At 43.2% G+C, this 17,749-nt stretch overlaps 1 protein-coding gene across 1 annotated transcript in view; it reads right to left on the bottom strand.

Annotated features, from left to right (window-relative positions):
* Window positions 1–521: 521 nt before the first annotated feature.
* The window catches only part of VPS35 (VPS35 retromer complex component), a 39,221-nt gene continuing 21,993 nt past the window's right edge, over window positions 522–17,749 (bottom strand). Inside the window, exons 13-17 of the mRNA XM_090062925.1 lie at window positions 9,540–9,662; window positions 7,794–7,973; window positions 5,032–5,271; window positions 2,675–2,818; window positions 522–1,464 (exon numbers count right to left, since the gene is read on the bottom strand). Of these exons, the coding sequence (XP_089919051.1) occupies window positions 1,285–1,464; window positions 2,675–2,818; window positions 5,032–5,271; window positions 7,794–7,973; window positions 9,540–9,662 (867 nt within the window). The 3' untranslated portion in view covers window positions 522–1,284. The remainder of the gene's footprint in view (window positions 1,465–2,674; window positions 2,819–5,031; window positions 5,272–7,793; window positions 7,974–9,539; window positions 9,663–17,749) is intronic.

Consider the following 17,749-nt stretch of genomic DNA (forward strand, 5'->3'; position numbering starts at 1 on the left):
ACATTTCCTTGTAGGACACTCCTGGTAATTAGCTTATCAAATCATTTCTAGGGTTTCATAAATTCTTTGGTGAGGCACATATGAGCATGAATACAGAAGTACACAATATCCAGATAGGTCCTCTGGTATTAGCAACAAACCAGATCTTTATTTAATTTATTGCATCATTTTTTGTTTTGGCAGAAGACGCAACCTAGTTGGATATTATATTATTCACTTGTAGCTTTTACTGATTTTTTAACATTATAGCAGATATCTCCTACAGGGATTAAGTGAAAAAAAAGAGAACAAGTCAAGAATAAACAACTCAGCCAAAATAAAAAGTTGACAAAACATATTTGTTCACATTTCCTGGTTGAACTCTGATATTTGAGCACCCTTTGACAATCCAGTCATCTGCACTAATTACAAAAGTAAAGAGTTTGAGCTAATTGCCTGGGTTGGGTACAGCTGCCAGGAACTCCTTAATATTTTTCTGCATTTATTGTAAAAAGCCATTAAAAACAGACAGACAGAACAGGAGCTGTTAATAGCAACTTTATTGTTTCACTGGTGCAAAATCATGATACTGAATTAACTTGTGTAATGCATTTTCCCCTAAATTTACAATGATGAAGGTTATACATATACTATATAGAGCACAATTTCTCTATTTTTTTATACTATTTGGAACAAAATTACCTTGATAAATATGCCCTGTGCACAGTACTGGCCCTCACTGAGTGTCACAGAGCCTTTATATGCAAAATATAACTTCTGTTTTTGAACATGGTGCTTCAAAACTCTCCAAACATGCATTAATATATTCTAGTTTAAGGAAAAATATTACACTTAGCCTTAACTTGCATTAAAAAGAACAGTTCAAGCAGAAACCAACATACAATATCCCCCAAAATCAGATGCTCTGTAAAAATCAGATACATTTGAGATAGATAGTCACTGCCTGGTTAGAACTCCATAGTGGTACAGAAGCAACAGTGAAACAGAAAGAAAAGAAAAAGATTAGAAAACTGGGAAAAAGAGTTGTAACATGTTACATGAATTTTAAAGAAAGATTCAGTCATGATATTTTTATGAGTAAATCTGCAGTTGCTGATGCAATCTGAATACCTTTTAAATTTAAGTAGTGAATGCAAGTGTCTGCAAGTGCTGGACTGAACACACATGAAATGAACGGGAACCTAACATGGCATTTCCAAAAGGCACCATCTACGAAATCTAATCGTAATAAAAAACATACTGTGTGTAAATGAAGACAAAAAACAAGTACAGCACATGCCTTCTTTAAAAGACAAGACCTTCATAAATTGGACCTTCTGATTCTGGCGATTCCCTCCTCAAACGCAAGTGCTCCAGTGTGTTGTGAAAGTGTTTGTTAATCTGTTCCGTTTCTTCAGTAGATTCAAGATTTGGCAGGTCTTCTCGTATCTTCTGTATGAGTTGATTCAACACTTGAATTGTCACCTACAATACAAACACAGATAGCTGAAACCCAACCAGTAAATGACAAGTACACAAGCTTAGAGACCTTGCACTTCTGTCATGCACACACTGCCTCCATAACGAGTGGAATTAAAGCACAAGTGTTAGTTTAGAGTCATGGTCCCCATTTGTCACTGCCAAGGGCCAGGTGTGACAGTGGCACACTGCTCAGATTTTGTACCGTTACTTACTCATTTGAGAAAGTTACAACATTTCCTACCTCATCATGAGCTTTTTAATAAGCTTTAGTTTGAAGACGGCCATTACAAGTAAAGCAATTCAAGAAGTATTGAATTCAGTGGAACAAGATGATAAATTCCCATTGAATTTCAAAGATAAAAAGGTGCTGTGCTCTTAACCATAAGCAATATCTACATATCAAAGCAGACAGGAAGAGATGATTCACACGAAGTGCTATTTGAAAAGTGGGAAAAAAGGAAGATATTCATACTTCTCAAGTCAACTGATGTGCTAAATAATTCAGCTGGCCTTTATCATATGGAGGCATCCAAGTATCGCAGTTTCATAACAGATTTAGCAAAGCAGAGGAAAATGCTTCAAGTCAGAAAGGGTCTTAGGAATATAAATTTGAAATTCTGTCTTGAAAGCGTATGCTAATTAAATAAATACACAAGTCCAAGCTAGTTGAGTATGCGTATTAAAACATTAGCACTAAGCAAATCTCATGAATTACAAAGATACTCATATTCGTTTTCACAAATATGCCCAGTGAATTTTAGTCAGTACATCAGAAAAGCTATTTTGATATCAAGTTCACAGCCAATACTAAACCCATGGGACTTAGTCTGCGTATTGGCCAACTAGTTTTCTTCAGTTGTCTTTCCTACTGGAACTTCGAATCTCAAAAGTTATGATCCAGTCTGCTCCTTATTTTATCAACTCTTCTTTTAAAGAAAGATATACAAACTTTTACCATTTACTTCTCTCACATTTAAGTCTCTGAGAAGTAGGAGGAAAGAAGCCAGAGACTAGCTGCACTGGTAGCAGCTTACAGAAGGGGATTTTCCCCTCTGGCCCTACATAGGGACAATTCATTACTCTGCCATGAAGCACAAGTATAAGCATATTAATTAAACCTGGCCCACAGCACCTTTTAACTTGTATGTCAAAGTACTGGTTATAAACTGGAGCATCAAGGAACAGACTTAAAAAGGAGGAAAAAATCTCTTACCGCTTCATTTTCCTTTTCATAAAAATAGATATATCTGTTCAGAATTTCTATAAAAAGCTGAACTTGAAGTGAAGGATCCATGCACTGATTTGCTATTTTCAGAGCTTTTTTCAAGCACTCCATTACTCTCTTTCCTCCATGAAGCTAACGGGAGGAAAAAAAAGTTTAGATACAAAAAAGGACAAAACTCTCTTTCCCAGCACCATTTCACCCAACACATATTAGAGACTGCCATACACGTGCCTTGTCAAAGTACAGACCTTGTTTGCTTTGCTTAAGAGGACAGTTTTCATTATTTTTAAAACATATTGTATCAGCTGTTGCTGGGTGACAAAACATTTCCATTGCAAATTCCAGGCAAGTTTGAAACAAAACGTCTTAAGTCACCATTTGAACAAAAGCAAACTAATTAACACAGAAGAGTGACTAAAATTTTATTCAAGGTAAACCCCTTCTGCTAATGGAAATTTCCACTTTACATTATAAGCATGATCCTCCCTACCCCAATTCCTTTTTATTTATGAAACAGGGATCCAGACAAGTTGGAAGCTTGCCTAACCCCTCAAAAGGCTACTGTTTTTACAAGTTGTGGCAGAAGGCCAATTCTGTTTCTCCCCAAAAACTCTTCTCTGTGACAATTCGGTTAAGATGGGCCCTACAGAGGGTACACACCTTACCCTATCTCTTTAGGTTACCTGAGCTGGATACATTCCTGAGGGAGGGGCAAAACCTGCTCCCTCTGCCTACGTGACTGGCATCACATACCTGGGTGAGGGGCTTGGGCACCTTGGTGGGCTAGAGACTGCCAGTCTGCCCAGCAACCAGTGATGCATTTCAAATTGGCTGGCTGACAACCAGCTGGCCACCACTGAACCAAGTAAATGAGGTCATAAGAGCTACATAAAAGTTAAGGACTGCCCAGGAGAAGGGGGCAGCAGCCACGAGGAAGACTCAGAGAGAGAGGAAAGCTGGACTATCTAAAACTTGCTCTCTCAAAACTCATGATCAAGGAACTGCTTGCCTCCAGAGGGACTCTCCACCTGCCTCTGGATGATACTTCTGAGTAAGCTACCTGAGACCTAACTAGATGTACAGCTTGCAGTAACTCAGATGCATGATCCAAGGCTACCCAGCCATACCAGTTTGCTCTATGGGATTTCTCTGATATTGCTTTTCCCTGTACCCTATTCCAACCCTATCCTTTGTAACCAATAAAGTTCTCCTTTGTACCTAGCGTGGGAGACTTATTGGGAGAGGGTCTAGATTATGCCTTGGGGTCCCCTTGGTTCAGCTGACTAAGGGAGACCTCTACTTGTGCTTCCGACTGAGGGAAGCATCCCAAGCTCTTAAAGTCAGCCAAGTACCCTCGATGGCTACTAGACCCGTGTTTCCCAGGGGGCACCGAGCCAGAATCAAGCCCATCCCTGGGTGGTGGCACTGTTACCTCCAGGCCAGCGGGTGTGCTCCAGGAAGGGGGTCAGCCAGACGTGAAGTGCCCCCTCAGAGGCACTCAAAGCCTGGAAGGTGGCTGGGCTGCATTGAGCCACACACCTCACTGTGGAGTACTCCCTACTGGCCCACAATACAAAGTCACCATCAAATAGGAACGATAAACTTTCAGTGATCACCAGGAGGAAAAATTGGAGTTCATTTCAACTCCCACTGAGTTTTCTACATAAGGATTTGGCTTCACCATCAAGTGCACACACTTCTCAAAAAACAAAAAACCCACGAACAAAAAAAAAAAATCAGAACAGTTTAGCAGTGAAAAATTTTTGCAACCGAAACGGTTGCACTTGATGAGTTTTGTAGGTCTGGCCAAACTTTAAACAATAAGCCAAAATTGAAAACGGTCAACTTGACTTTTTATAATACAAATACTTTACAAGATCACACAATATCTGCAGGTCTTAACTATTAAAAAAAATGCAACATGCCACTGCAAAGGTGTACAACATGGGAAAGGAGTTGCATGTGTTCAGGGTTGCCCAAAGCTTCCTGACCTCTCAGTGAACAGCATGAAACTTCATCCTGCAGTAATGCTGTTTATTATTTTTGCAGGCAGACTTAGCCACCACTACCTTGTGTAAGCACCAGAATTCCAAGTCCTTAAAGATTTAGTCTGTGACATTTACAACATCTTGCCCAATTTGAGCTCAACTCAAATGACTTGTTCTGTAGTTTTTCCTGCTCTAGCCCATGTCTGTTCTAACGAATGGAAGAGAATTAAGATCTCTACCAGATGCACAGTACAGATACAAATACAGCTAGATATGAAACACCCTTTGGAGAAAGGTACGAAAGACTCTTTGGAGAAAGAGGGAGGGAAAATACACTCATGATTCATGCTCTCCTACCTCCTCTCCGTTCTTGTCAGTGTTGCGACCAGACCAAAACAGATGTGCACAAGTGCTAACAGCCCGGCACTGGTCTGGTTTCTTAAGCAGTTTTGAAGCCGCCAGTGCACATTGAGTCCTCAGAGGCTCATGGTTCTCCTCACTGAAGCACTTCATCCTCTCAAATGTTCCAATTATCAAGGTGATTGCAGCCAGCTGTGCTTTTGAATCACTGATTTCATCTTCATACAGAGAGAATGCCTAACACAACAAACAGAAGGAGAAAGACAAAAGTTATACAAATTGTTCTTTAAAGCACTGATAGTAGTTTTAAAGCAGTAATAAAAGCAATAATAAGTACATCAAACTAAGTCTTGTAGGTCCAATTCCATGCATCTGCTCCTATTTTTGTATACCTCAGGCAGAAGCCTCCTAACAAGTCAAAATCCCCCCAAAAACAGAACACCTGTGGGGAAAAAAAAAACAATGAAAAAATGATGATTAAGATGAGTGATCTTTAAAATAGTCAAGCTCCTTAGCGTGACTTTAAATTCTATTTGGTGCTTGCTTAAGGAGAGAGCACCTAACTGATTAGGTTTAGTCCTTGGTGGTGAATGCCCTCTGCATCAAAATATGCATGATGGCATCTGGCAGAAGAAAAAAAATACAGGGTCAATTGGTGACACTGCCGATTCTATATAAAGATTCCACTGAAAACAATATTCAGTATAAAAGCAGCAAGGCTGAGTGATTCATGTGAAAGCCTTCTCATCGTGGCGCACAACTCACCCTTTCCCACCGCTACCACCATCAGGTCTCAAGATCAATGCGTCATTTAAGCACTCCCCGCCCTAAGAAGCTCACAGCGAGTTCAACAGTAGAGGTACACAGATATAAAAATAATATTAATAATTTTTTTTATTTATTTATTTATTTTAAACAGCCCATATCAGATTGGCACCAACAAAAGGAAAACTAGCATCAGCATTTGGCTTTTTTTGGCTGCTATAGCCAATAGTGTCACCAATAAATGCTGTGTGCATGTGCACAGTTGCAGCACACACGTGACCAGGAATGCAGCTGGGGAACTTGGAGAGCAGCATCTGGCTGGTAAGTCTGTGGGAGGAAAGAGACTAGGGGGGCAGACTGAGGCCTCCACAGTGAAGGAAGGAGTGGGGCAGGGGCAGGTGCTGCTCAACCAGGGTGATGAATGCAACCCCAGGAGCTGGACAGAGCTGCAGGAGGCTTGTCCTGAGGGAAGGGGGTGCCAGGGGGTGGGAAAAAGGAGGCAGCTCCCTGCCACTGCATGCACGCCTGGGGAAGGCATAGAGGGCATGTGCCCCCTTGATTTGTGCATGGGATGAGGGTAGGTTGCAGGCTGTGGGCTTGGGCACCAACAGTGAATTCTAGGGTGGCTGTAACCCACCCCGTAGCCACCCTGTCCCAGTGCCACCCCAAGTGCAGCCCTGGCCTAGCCCCCCTCCCCCCCCCCCACAAGAGGCAAGCACAGCCCCTGGTCCTGAGCCCACAGCAAGCAGCCCACCCTCACTACACACACAAATCCAGGGTGGGGGGCATGCCTCCCACAGGAATGCAAACAGCAGCAGGGAGCCGTCCCCTCTCCCCACCCCTTGCCCCCACAGATGAGCTGCCTGTGACTATCCCGCTCCTATAGGCACATTCACTGCCCTGGCTAGGTAGCGCTTGCCCCTGCCCCACTCCCTCCCTCACCATGAGGGCCTTGATCTGCCCCTCCACCCTACTCCCACAGACTTACCACTGAACACTGGTCTCCAAGCTGCCAGGCTCCATAATCAGCTATCAGATCATTATTATCTAATATGGCTGATTAATAATTAGCCAGCGGTATCAACAAAATCAGTGCACCCCTAGTTCAAAGCAGCACCATCATAGGCTGAGCAATACCTCGCTTGTAATGGCCACCGAAGTTAAGGTTAGATATTAGGAAAAATTCTCCCACTAGGAGGCCAGTAAAGTACTGGAACAGGTTATCCCGAGGGGCTGTGGAGGTCTTTAAGACCCAGCTAGACCAAGCCTTGGCCTGAATGATCCAGTTGGGAAATGGTCCTGCTTTATGCAGGGAGTTGGACTAGATGACTCACTCAGGTCCCTTCCAACCCTGATCTTCTATGAGTTTGATTACCAAGGATCTCTGGAGATACAGGGAATAAAAACCATTTCAAGATCTTTTCCTTGTTTGTTTTGTTTTTACAACACCAGGCAGAAGTTTAGGAACATGCAGTGGGGAAAGAGGGGACAGAAGTGAGAAAGCAGGCTTGGCTTTGTACATTCAGTTTGTCCAATAATGATGTATTCAACATGAAATAAAATATATCTATATATCTCTATCTCAGTCCATGTTTTACTTAACAGGGAACAATGAATGAAGTGAAATTTGTTTTAAACAGGGCAGCTGCCTAAGATTTTAGTGTGAAATTCAGGACAAGAAGACTAACTGTAACCCCTGCAGTTATGGGTAAGTATCTCCTGATTGCACCACCCCAGGCAAGTAGCTAAAGCTTGAGACTAGACTAGAAATGCTGGATGCTCTCCCCTGAAGAACTGCTGGAACAGCAGATAACAGCAATATATTTCAAAAGTACTGGGAACAAGCACTCATTTGGCACTGAAGTTAAATTTGACATGAGACAGAAGGAAGAAAAGAAAAAAAAGTCTATTTTTTCCAGTTGCATTACAGAAATAAAACCATGTTTTAATATGTTGAGAAGGGGGGAAGTGACAGTAGTCAGCATCCTTTTTACCTGGGACATAAATTCATAGGCCACTGTTTCATGGTTTTCAAAACCAATTTCTCCAGCAGCCAGAGCTCCCTGTAGAAATAGCCGGAGAGGCAACTCTGCCAGTTCTGCTTTGATCAAAGCACTGATGGTCTGATGGGCAAATGAGAAGATCTTCTGGCATTTCTTTTCCCATTTGTCATCCTAAAGAAATAAAGGTTAAAATCAAAGCTTGAACTAAGTAACCACAAGAGGAAAAGAAAATTTAGGAAAGTTTAATTGTAACATTTACTGACATACTTCCCCTCAGCTCATCTTACTTGGCTCTACACACCATTATGACAGAAGAATATTGACTCAAGCTGAAATAGGTTAGGATACAATTAATATTTTTATACTGCTATGCCATGACCCAAAATTCTCAATAGCCTTTCACATAAGTGACTTGCACATCTATGAGTGCTCAAAGAAAAAACAGAAGACCATGACCATCCTTAGCATCAGCCAGAATTTCAGAAGCACAAAATGAATTTTGGCATTAGTAAGCCACAGATCAGTTTATATACAAAGAGCTGAATGGGAAGGTCATTAAACTGTGAGTCTGAACAATGGAAGACTGCCCCTCACCTTAAAAACTTATTTTAATGACGGATATTTTAACAAGGGATATTTTAACATATTGAACACCAGTTAATACTACCAGCATATTAAGGGCCAGATCCTATCCCACAAGTTAGGCTTGAGTATCACTTAAATCCTTAAATGACAACACAACATAAAAAAGGTGGGTGGGTCCTCTCTTCCGACAGTCCTAAAATGGGGGTCACAAGAACTTAAGACAGAATCGTACAACAAGTTTTTCAGCAAACTTGAGCAGGTGGGATAGGGCCACTAGGACCAGTGATTCTCAGTCAAGATGCCGCAGCATCCAGGGGTGCCTTGAGATGCTTTCAAGGGTGCCATGGAAAGCTACACAATGTTAGCATCGTGCCCCCCTGGATCTGTGTGTGGGCCAAGGGTGCACTCAGGACAGCCGATGGCACCAGGAAGAGGGCTACAGGGTGGGCTACAGCCACCCTGAAAATTAAACCATAGCCCCTTTCCCAGCACTGCCTCCGCCTGCCTTGAGTGCAGCCCCAACCCCTCCCCTCTGAAATAGCCCAGCACCACCCCCAGCCCCAGCCTATAGCTGCAGCCCACCTTCACCCTAATATGGCTCGTTAACAATTAGACATTGGTAATCAGCCCCCGCAAAAAAAAAAAAAAACTTAAAAAAAAAAAATCAGCGCGCCCCTAGTTTGTACATTTTCTAATTACATGACAACTAAATTTCAGAGAAGCAATAGTTTTCAAAAGGCTTAGCTTATTTTAAGCTTGTTCATTTTCACTTTGTGAACTACTGGAGCTACAAAGTACCAAGCTTTACTCGAGCAAAAATTTCTATTAGTCTCTGGCAGTATAACTTGCTTAATCTTTCCCTCCAACAGACCATAGAATTAAAGACCTTCTGGCTCTAAAGGCAATTTAAAAGCTATTCAAGATTTGTATTTAAATTACAATAAGCTATGAAGCAAAAATTATTAGTTCTGCAGTTAACTAGAGCTGATAAACGCCCCCCACCCTTTATCTCTTGATTGCCCAATGAAGTGAATGCTTTCAGATCAGCATCCTGTATCAGGTTATTACAACATGCAATCAAACCAAATGCATTTTCAGGAAAAAAAGAGAGCAAACAGCAAACGCACAAGATGTGCCTGCAGATTAACTCACCTCTTTGGAATTCTCTTTGTAGCGAAACGCAAGCTGGTATGCAGCAAAGACCAGAGGTGGTAATGTAAAACGAATACGCTGGTTTCCACCTGCGCCAAAGTGTTTCCTGGCTGTGTTCAAGATCTAAAAAAGTGAAAGAAAGAAGTTAGTAGCATCCTGAAGAAACAAGACCTTTTGGACAACAATAGCAGAATGTGTCCCTTCTGGGGACTAGGGACTTTACATATCCATGTGTACCTGGGGTTAGACATCTAGAAAGAAATGACAGAATTGTAGCAAAACTGCTGGGAACTTATGAGCATGCTGGCACGGGGGGTGGGGCAAGCTTGTTGAAGCTTTGACCCCACTTCATTCAGGGTCAAAATTACAGCAATTTTAGTTCACATCAAAAAAGAAGGATCCTGCTGATAGAGCAGTCAAATACCTTACCCAAGCTGCAACAATCCTTCCCTTCTTAAAGCAGTTAGACCTTACATCTGTGCATCACCCCTAAAATAAAACCAAGAACTATACAAAAAGGGTCCTCCTGTGGACCCGAGCCAGCTGCAATAATATGCAATTACTCCTTCCATAAGAAGAGCAGCCACACTGCAAGTCACTCAAGCTATACAGAATCAATCAGCGGCTAATAAACTGTGCTAGCTAGTCTAACCAAATCCCAACTGCATTACTCCCCTGAGTTCTGCTGAGTCAGCTTCACCCTGCACCCCTAATAAGCCGGTTTCAAGTGATATTTAGCTCATGCCAGAGGTCTGCACATGTAGCTCCCTTTCATTAAACTGGAGACAACACACACACTGGTTGCTAAATGCTACAAGGCTCGTCTTCCCTGCCATGTCAGACAGACAGGGGGACTATTATTGCATATTTCCTTAACGTACACAAAAGAAATAAGCTATTTTTTCCCCCCATTAGGATTTTTTCATTAAAAAATGTTGCTGTAAATGCACCAGAAATATTTTAAAAAAAAGATGCCTACACTTCAAAATCCAAGTAGACTTGCTCAACTAGCTAGTCAATCCCAACTGGTAAAAGTATTAGACAACCGGAGATGCCCACCCATACCCAAAGCACCGTTTATAACTGATAATGAAGTTTCAAACTTGTGAATTTTAGAGTCATCAACAACCTCCCATGTATTTCAGAAGCGCAGTACGTTTGAGGCTGAAAACAGTGTCGTTTTCAACTTCTACTTAGAGAGGAGTTCATTCATCTAATAGCTGGCTAATTTTAATCTTACACTTGAACAGAGCAAGAAAACTTTCCTGTTTGTGCACGGGGGGGGGGGGCGGACACGGACTGACAAGGCTGGCCAAACATACCAGCTAAATAAGGACAGAGGGGAGAGAGAGTTAGAGCATCTCTCCTCTCCTCTGTCTCCATACATCAATGAGCCTAAGAGAGAGAAAGACTGACTTCAAACATCAAATAAGCCTAAGGAGCTGTGTTTAGTCTGATGAGTACCAAGCTTGTTTGCCAAGTGTTGGTTGTCATACCGATTTTTTCAGTCTATACTTAAAATTATTCATTCATTCATTCATTCGCCTGGATGTATTCTTCCCAAAGCATTTAATTAACAAGACTGAATATTCATCCAAATCAACCCCCTCCCACCCTACCCATATGCCACTGCCCCCTCCCCTTCCATTTAGCCTGGAATGATCCATACAAGACCCAGTCTGGAGTTCCACCACAAGTTACTTCTACAACTACTTCCAGTTCAAGAGGTCTTCTGCTCAGTTACTAGCTCTGCTAGTAGCTCAGCTTTTCCTCCCAGTCTAGGAATTAACAAGAATTTAAACAAATAAAAACAAAAACCCAAAACACATGGTTAATAAATCTAAGCATTTTTCTAGCAATGCAGAGAGTCTGACATGCATCAAGGCAGATAAAGTTAAATTGTACCACAAGCCATCACTTATGGAAACAGAACGAGTCTGTTCCAAGAACAGTGATTGTAAAGCCAAATTAAGGTAAAACACTCCCACCCCTTTATAACCATTCACAGGGAAGAAAATGCATATTCTCTACTAGGAACTCCATTTAGTCCATACTTTGCTCAAATTAATGCCATAAAAGATACTACTCTAATTCAAACTCATTCACCTTATACACATATACAGCTTCATTAAAAGGCACAGGCTTTAAAATGTCAGGTTAGTATGGCCAGAAATTATTTTTGCTTTCTAGACATCTTATAGTCCAAACATGATTTTCAAGTTTTATAAATGCTGTGAACAAAGCAAAATAATTGGGTGTTTGATTTCACATAGACATATGCCTGTACGTAAAGAAAGAAGTCCAGATGTAATACTATAAATGACTAAACTGAAGACCATTTATTCATCTGATCTGTTATTCACTATAATTATTCTTTAAGTTCTTCATGCAATCCAGGTGTCACTACAAATTGACATTTTACTTCGTTTCAGATTCATAGGTCAGAAGGGACCTCGTAGATCTTCAAGTCCAACCCCCTCCCGTGGGCAGGAGAGAAAGCTGGGCTCAAATAACCCCAGGCAGGTCAATGTCGAGACTCCTCTTAAAGACCCCCAGGGTAGGAGCCAGCACCACTTCCCTTGGAAGCTGGTTCCAGATCCTAGCTGCCCTGACCATGAAGTAGCCCCTTCTAATGTCTAGCCTAAAACTACTCTCTAGCAACTTATGGCCGTTATTCCTTGTTACTCCAGGGAGGCACTCGGGGGAACAAGGTCCTCTCCCAATCCCCACTGGTCCCCCCGCCAGTAAGTTTACAGATGGCCACCAGGTCCCCCCTCAGCCTCCTCTTGTGAAGGCTGATCAGCCTCCTCTTGTGAAGGCTGATCAGCCTCCTCTTGTGAAGGCTGATCAGCCTCCTCTTGTGAAGGCTGATCAGCCTCCTCTTGTGAAGGCTGATCAGCCTCCTCTTGTGAAGGCTGATCAGCCTCCTCTTGTGAAGGCTGATCAGCCTCCTCTTGTGAAGGCTGATCAGCCTCCTCTTGTGAAGGCTGATCAGCCTCCTCTTGTGAAGGCTGATCAGCCTCCTCTTGTGAAGGCTGATCAGCCTCCTCTTGTGAAGGCTGATCAGCCTCCTCTTGTGAAGGCTGATCAGCCTCCTCTTGTGAAGGCTGATCAGCCTCCTCTTGTGAAGGCTGATCAGCCTCCTCTTGTGAAGGCTGATCAGCCTCCTCTTGTGAAGGCTGATCAGCCTCCTCTTGTGAAGGCTGATCAGCCTCCTCTTGTGAAGGCTGATCAGCCTCCTCTTGTGAAGGCTGATCAGCCTCCTCTTGTGAAGGCTGATCAGCCTCCTCTTGTGAAGGCTGATCAGCCTCCTCTTGTGAAGGCTGATCAGCCTCCTCTTGTGAAGGCTGATCAGCCTCCTCTTGTGAAGGCTGATCAGCCTCCTCTTGTGAAGGCTGATCAGCCTCCTCTTGTGAAGGCTGATCAGCCTCCTCTTGTGAAGGCTGATCAGCCTCCTCTTGTGAAGGCTGATCAGCCTCCTCTTGTGAAGGCTGATCAGCCTCCTCTTGTGAAGGCTGATCAGCCTCCTCTTGTGAAGGCTGATCAGCCTCCTCTTGTGAAGGCTGATCAGCCTCCTCTTGTGAAGGCTGATCAGCCTCCTCTTGTGAAGGCTGATCAGCCTCCTCTTGTGAAGGCTGATCAGCCTCCTCTTGTGAAGGCTGATCAGCCTCCTCTTGTGAAGGCTGATCAGCCTCCTCTTGTGAAGGCTGATCAGCCTCCTCTTGTGAAGGCTGATCAGCCTCCTCTTGTGAAGGCTGATCAGCCTCCTCTTGTGAAGGCTGATCAGCCTCCTCTTGTGAAGGCTGATCAGCCTCCTCTTGTGAAGGCTGATCAGCCTCCTCTTGTGAAGGCTGATCAGCCTCCTCTTGTGAAGGCTGATCAGCCTCCTCTTGTGAAGGCTGATCAGCCTCCTCTTGTGAAGGCTGATCAGCCTCCTCTTGTGAAGGCTGATCAGCCTCCTCTTGTGAAGGCTGATCAGCCTCCTCTTGTGAAGGCTGATCAGCCTCCTCTTGTGAAGGCTGATCAGCCTCCTCTTGTGAAGGCTGATCAGCCTCCTCTTGTGAAGGCTGATCAGCCTCCTCTTGTGAAGGCTGATCAGCCTCCTCTTGTGAAGGCTGATCAGCCTCCTCTTGTGAAGGCTGATCAGCCTCCTCTTGTGAAGGCTGATCAGCCTCCTCTTGTGAAGGCTGATCAGCCTCCTCTTGTGAAGGCTGATCAGCCTCCTCTTGTGAAGGCTGATCAGCCTCCTCTTGTGAAGGCTGATCAGCCTCCTCTTGTGAAGGCTGATCAGCCTCCTCTTGTGAAGGCTGATCAGCCTCCTCTTGTGAAGGCTGATCAGCCTCCTCTTGTGAAGGCTGATCAGCCTCCTCTTGTGAAGGCTGATCAGCCTCCTCTTGTGAAGGCTGATCAGCCTCCTCTTGTGAAGGCTGATCAGCCTCCTCTTGTGAAGGCTGATCAGCCTCCTCTTGTGAAGGCTGATCAGCCTCCTCTTGTGAAGGCTGATCAGCCTCCTCTTGTGAAGGCAATAAATGACTCCAAGATCTTTCTGCCACCGTGCTTTCGAGAAGGGAGCTCGCCAGCCTACAGGTATGCTGCTGGTTCCTACTGCCCAAGTGCACCACCCTGCACTTAAAAATAGGATGGGATTCAATACTGACATTTGCCCACCCCTGTAATCTGTCCTTCCCTTCTAGCGTGCCCACCTCACCCCAAATCTTGGTGTTGTCTGCAAATTTAAACATTTATCCTCCATACAGAATTTAAGTCCTATATATTATACTGAACAGACAGATTATCCTGTGATGATTAAACTTTTCCCCGCTGTCCACCCCACTATTCCTGCAACTGAAGAAAATGCTGATCTAAGCATCAAGGATGCTCATCTATAAACCATTATGGCTTCCCTTCTCTAAATTACTGCATTTTCTAACACCTTTGATAAGTAATTTACAGAATTCTGCCAAAAAAGGCAGGTTTAAGAAGTGGTTTCAAGGCCACTAGTTTAAAAATTGGTCAATCTGACTGGAAAATCCTGGAGTGCTAAAAGGAGTTAAAAACTGAAACTGGAAGAATTATGAACTGGAAGTTTCAGGAAAGTCACCCAATCCATGTGAGGTTTAAGGAAATCTATGTATTTGTACCCTGAAAAAACACCAAGAGAAACACTGCCCTCATTGCTTTGCTACTAGAGGTTTACCTTGGTTTCTCTTACAAAAAAAAGCTTTTAGATGCCAAGAACTAGGTTCCAAATATGGTCTACCTATTTTCATTTAAAACCCAGCGTTTTGACCCCAAGCTATGGAAGACTGATCTTTCACTGGTTATGAATTATGTCCTTCCTCCTACTGCTCATCTTTCACATATTCCTCCAGTCACACTAATTTCAAGAAGGATTCCCTGTCCTGCAAATTAGGGCTGCTGCATGCAATTTTAAAGTCTCCAATTAAGACAAAGCAGTTAATCAATGATTGATATAGCTTGCAATGGAATATGCAGACAGACCCATTGCTTTCTTGTGGTGGGAAGAGAATTCTAGCCCCACAATTAGGAATCTGCCATCAGGTTTTAGCAACTATTGTTGTTTGATCTTTCAAGAAAGGGGTAGGCCAGCTAAGAGATTTCTTTAGGTGTACAAGTTATTGGTATGTAAAACAGTCAAACAGTTATTGCAGTTATTTCCTCTGCAGGCATAAGCTTGTCAGCACTCCAATACATGAAAGGAGTCACTGAATTATTTGAGAGACTCTACCACATGGAGAAACCTGACTCTGCAAGATGCAAAATTTTTCCTGATGGTGTTTGGCTCCCTCAGTTCCCAGTAAGGTCTATATGGAGAGCTGACAGCACTTTGAATACAAGCCAGTTTGATGATAATCCCGATTTCAAAATAACCTTGCTGTACACACATTGTTGCGTGATGAAAAGCTAAGAAATGGACAAGAGAGCTTAGCAACAGTTCACCACCGAACAGCAAAATTGCCATTTCGGGGATTTGTTGTTATTGTTTTGAAATTCCAGATTCACTTATCATTACTTGTAGATCCTTCCCCTCTATGCCCCATTATCTTACTAAGCATACTAGAAACCCCTTTCATGTGAGCATCTACCAGTAAGGCAGTTCAAGCAAGGGGAAGTCATTCGCAATTAAGGGTGAGTTTTGTCAGAGACGAGAAGTACAAGAAGTTAGTTCCAGTTAGTCTATATGGATGTCTATGGCTTATTTCAAGACAAGCAATATATCAGCACAATTCAGAAGCTTTTCCTAGAAACCTTCACCTGAAAAAGGTGGGGATTGCCTTCTCCCCCACTCCCTTTTTTCTGTAAAAAAAAAAAAAAAAAAAAAAAAAAAAAAAAGCACAAACAAAAAAAAAACCCCACACAACACACTCTGGTTTGCTAGTCTAGCTGCTATCAGAACTAGGACCACAATGAGCAAATCAATGTGCTACAGCTTTTCTTAAAGCATCACTCTTGGGGCGGGGGGGGGAATATCAGGGTCCTCCCAGTTGAAAGGCAATTTAACAAAACAAACTTATGCAGAGCACATAGTAAACTAAAATATTTAAATTTTACATAGAGCATTTCAGTCACAGTTTTCAAAGCATTTTACTGTCAAGAGAACTAGGTATCATTATCCCCATTTTAAAATGACACATACAACCTCCCTCCCTTTAAACAGCTTGAACGATCAGGGCATTTCTGATCTCCTTCTGGACAAAATTCTTCTTTCTGGACAAAAGGAAAAACATTTAATTAAGGCTCTTGTGAAAGCTTACATTACTGAGCCCGGGTCAGATAGCTCAGAGTAGTTTCTTTTAAAAAATTACCATCAATGCTTGTTTATTTAAATGTTGAGCAGAAAACAATTATGCCCTTCCCTGTTGTTATGTAGAGTTTGTTCAGCAACTCTTAACATGAAACTATTACAGTAGTATTGTATGAGCAGTTAATTTGTAATAATAAAAAACAAAACAGAGTGTGTACAGAGAGATTTCTGAAAGGCCAGAATATTTTAAAAGGTGACAAAATGTTCAGAGATTTAAATATGAAGAAGGTTGAATTTGAAAAGTTTCTAGAAGGATAAACATAGTGTGCCGGTCACCGCCAGCACAGTTTGCTTTGCTTCTAGTCCAGCTATCCCATTCACATTTACAGAAGTGGCAATAGGAGGGTGGACAGTTCAGCAAACAGATGATGAAATTTCCCCGTGAGCAAGGGATGTCTACAGAGCAGTCACAACACTGCAGCACAGACAGCCTATTTCCAATTTCAGCATGAAACAGTCCAGACTAAATGCTCAAGTATTCACTAGGGATGTGAAAGGTTAAACAGTAAGCATATTTATACCAGTAATGTGTTACAGTTGATGTTTACCACGAGACATGGTCTGATGGGAAAGAAAAGCAGTGCAGTGCCCGAGAAAAGCAACTGAGCAAGCACCATGGCTGCCCTGCCTGCCTGTTGCAGCAGGTGGCTCTGCCTCCACCTCCCTGCAACACACTGGACTTGCAAGGGAGAGAGGAGTGAGGAGACCAGCACACAATCAAATATATTATCAGTTAACAATTTAACCCACATCATCAGTAGCAGTTTAAACAGGTATTAATTAAATGATACTTGCAATCCCTAATATTTACCCTGCCTCCCAGGCAGATTGTGCAGTGTATACTAGGGGTGCCCTAATAAAGATATTTTGGCCAATACTGATGGCCAATTATTAACCAGCCATATTGGACAATACTAATCCAATAGTTTGGAGAGCAGCACCTTGCCAGTGAGTTGGTGGGGGGAAGGGGGGGGCGCAGCAGATCAAGGCCCCCACCCTCACCTGCCCCGAATGCAGCCCCAGCGCCAGGAAGAGGCCAGTGCAGCCTTTGGCCTCAAACCTGCAGCAGGCAGCCTGCCCCCACCCCACACACAATGCAGGGGGCACATGTCCCCCATGCATGCCCCGAGGCTGTGTGCAGTGGTGGGCGATCAGCCCCCTCCCCCCTCCAGACAAGCTGCCTGCAGCTCTGTGCAGTGTCCTACCCCAGCTGGGCAGCGCCTGCCCCTGTCCAGTCCCATTCTCGCCCTCACTGCAGAGGCCTCAATCTGCACCCCCATGTCCCTTACCTCTCACAGAGTTACTGGCCAGATGCTGCTCTCTAAGCTGCTGGGCTTGCGCTCATACACACAGCATTCAGAGACATTATCGGCTACATTGGCCA

This window comes from Crocodylus siamensis, chromosome 9 (genome assembly GCF_052110815.1).
Source record: "Crocodylus siamensis isolate JL-2025a chromosome 9, ASM5211081v1, whole genome shotgun sequence".
Taxonomy (NCBI): domain Eukaryota; kingdom Metazoa; phylum Chordata; order Crocodylia; family Crocodylidae; genus Crocodylus; species Crocodylus siamensis.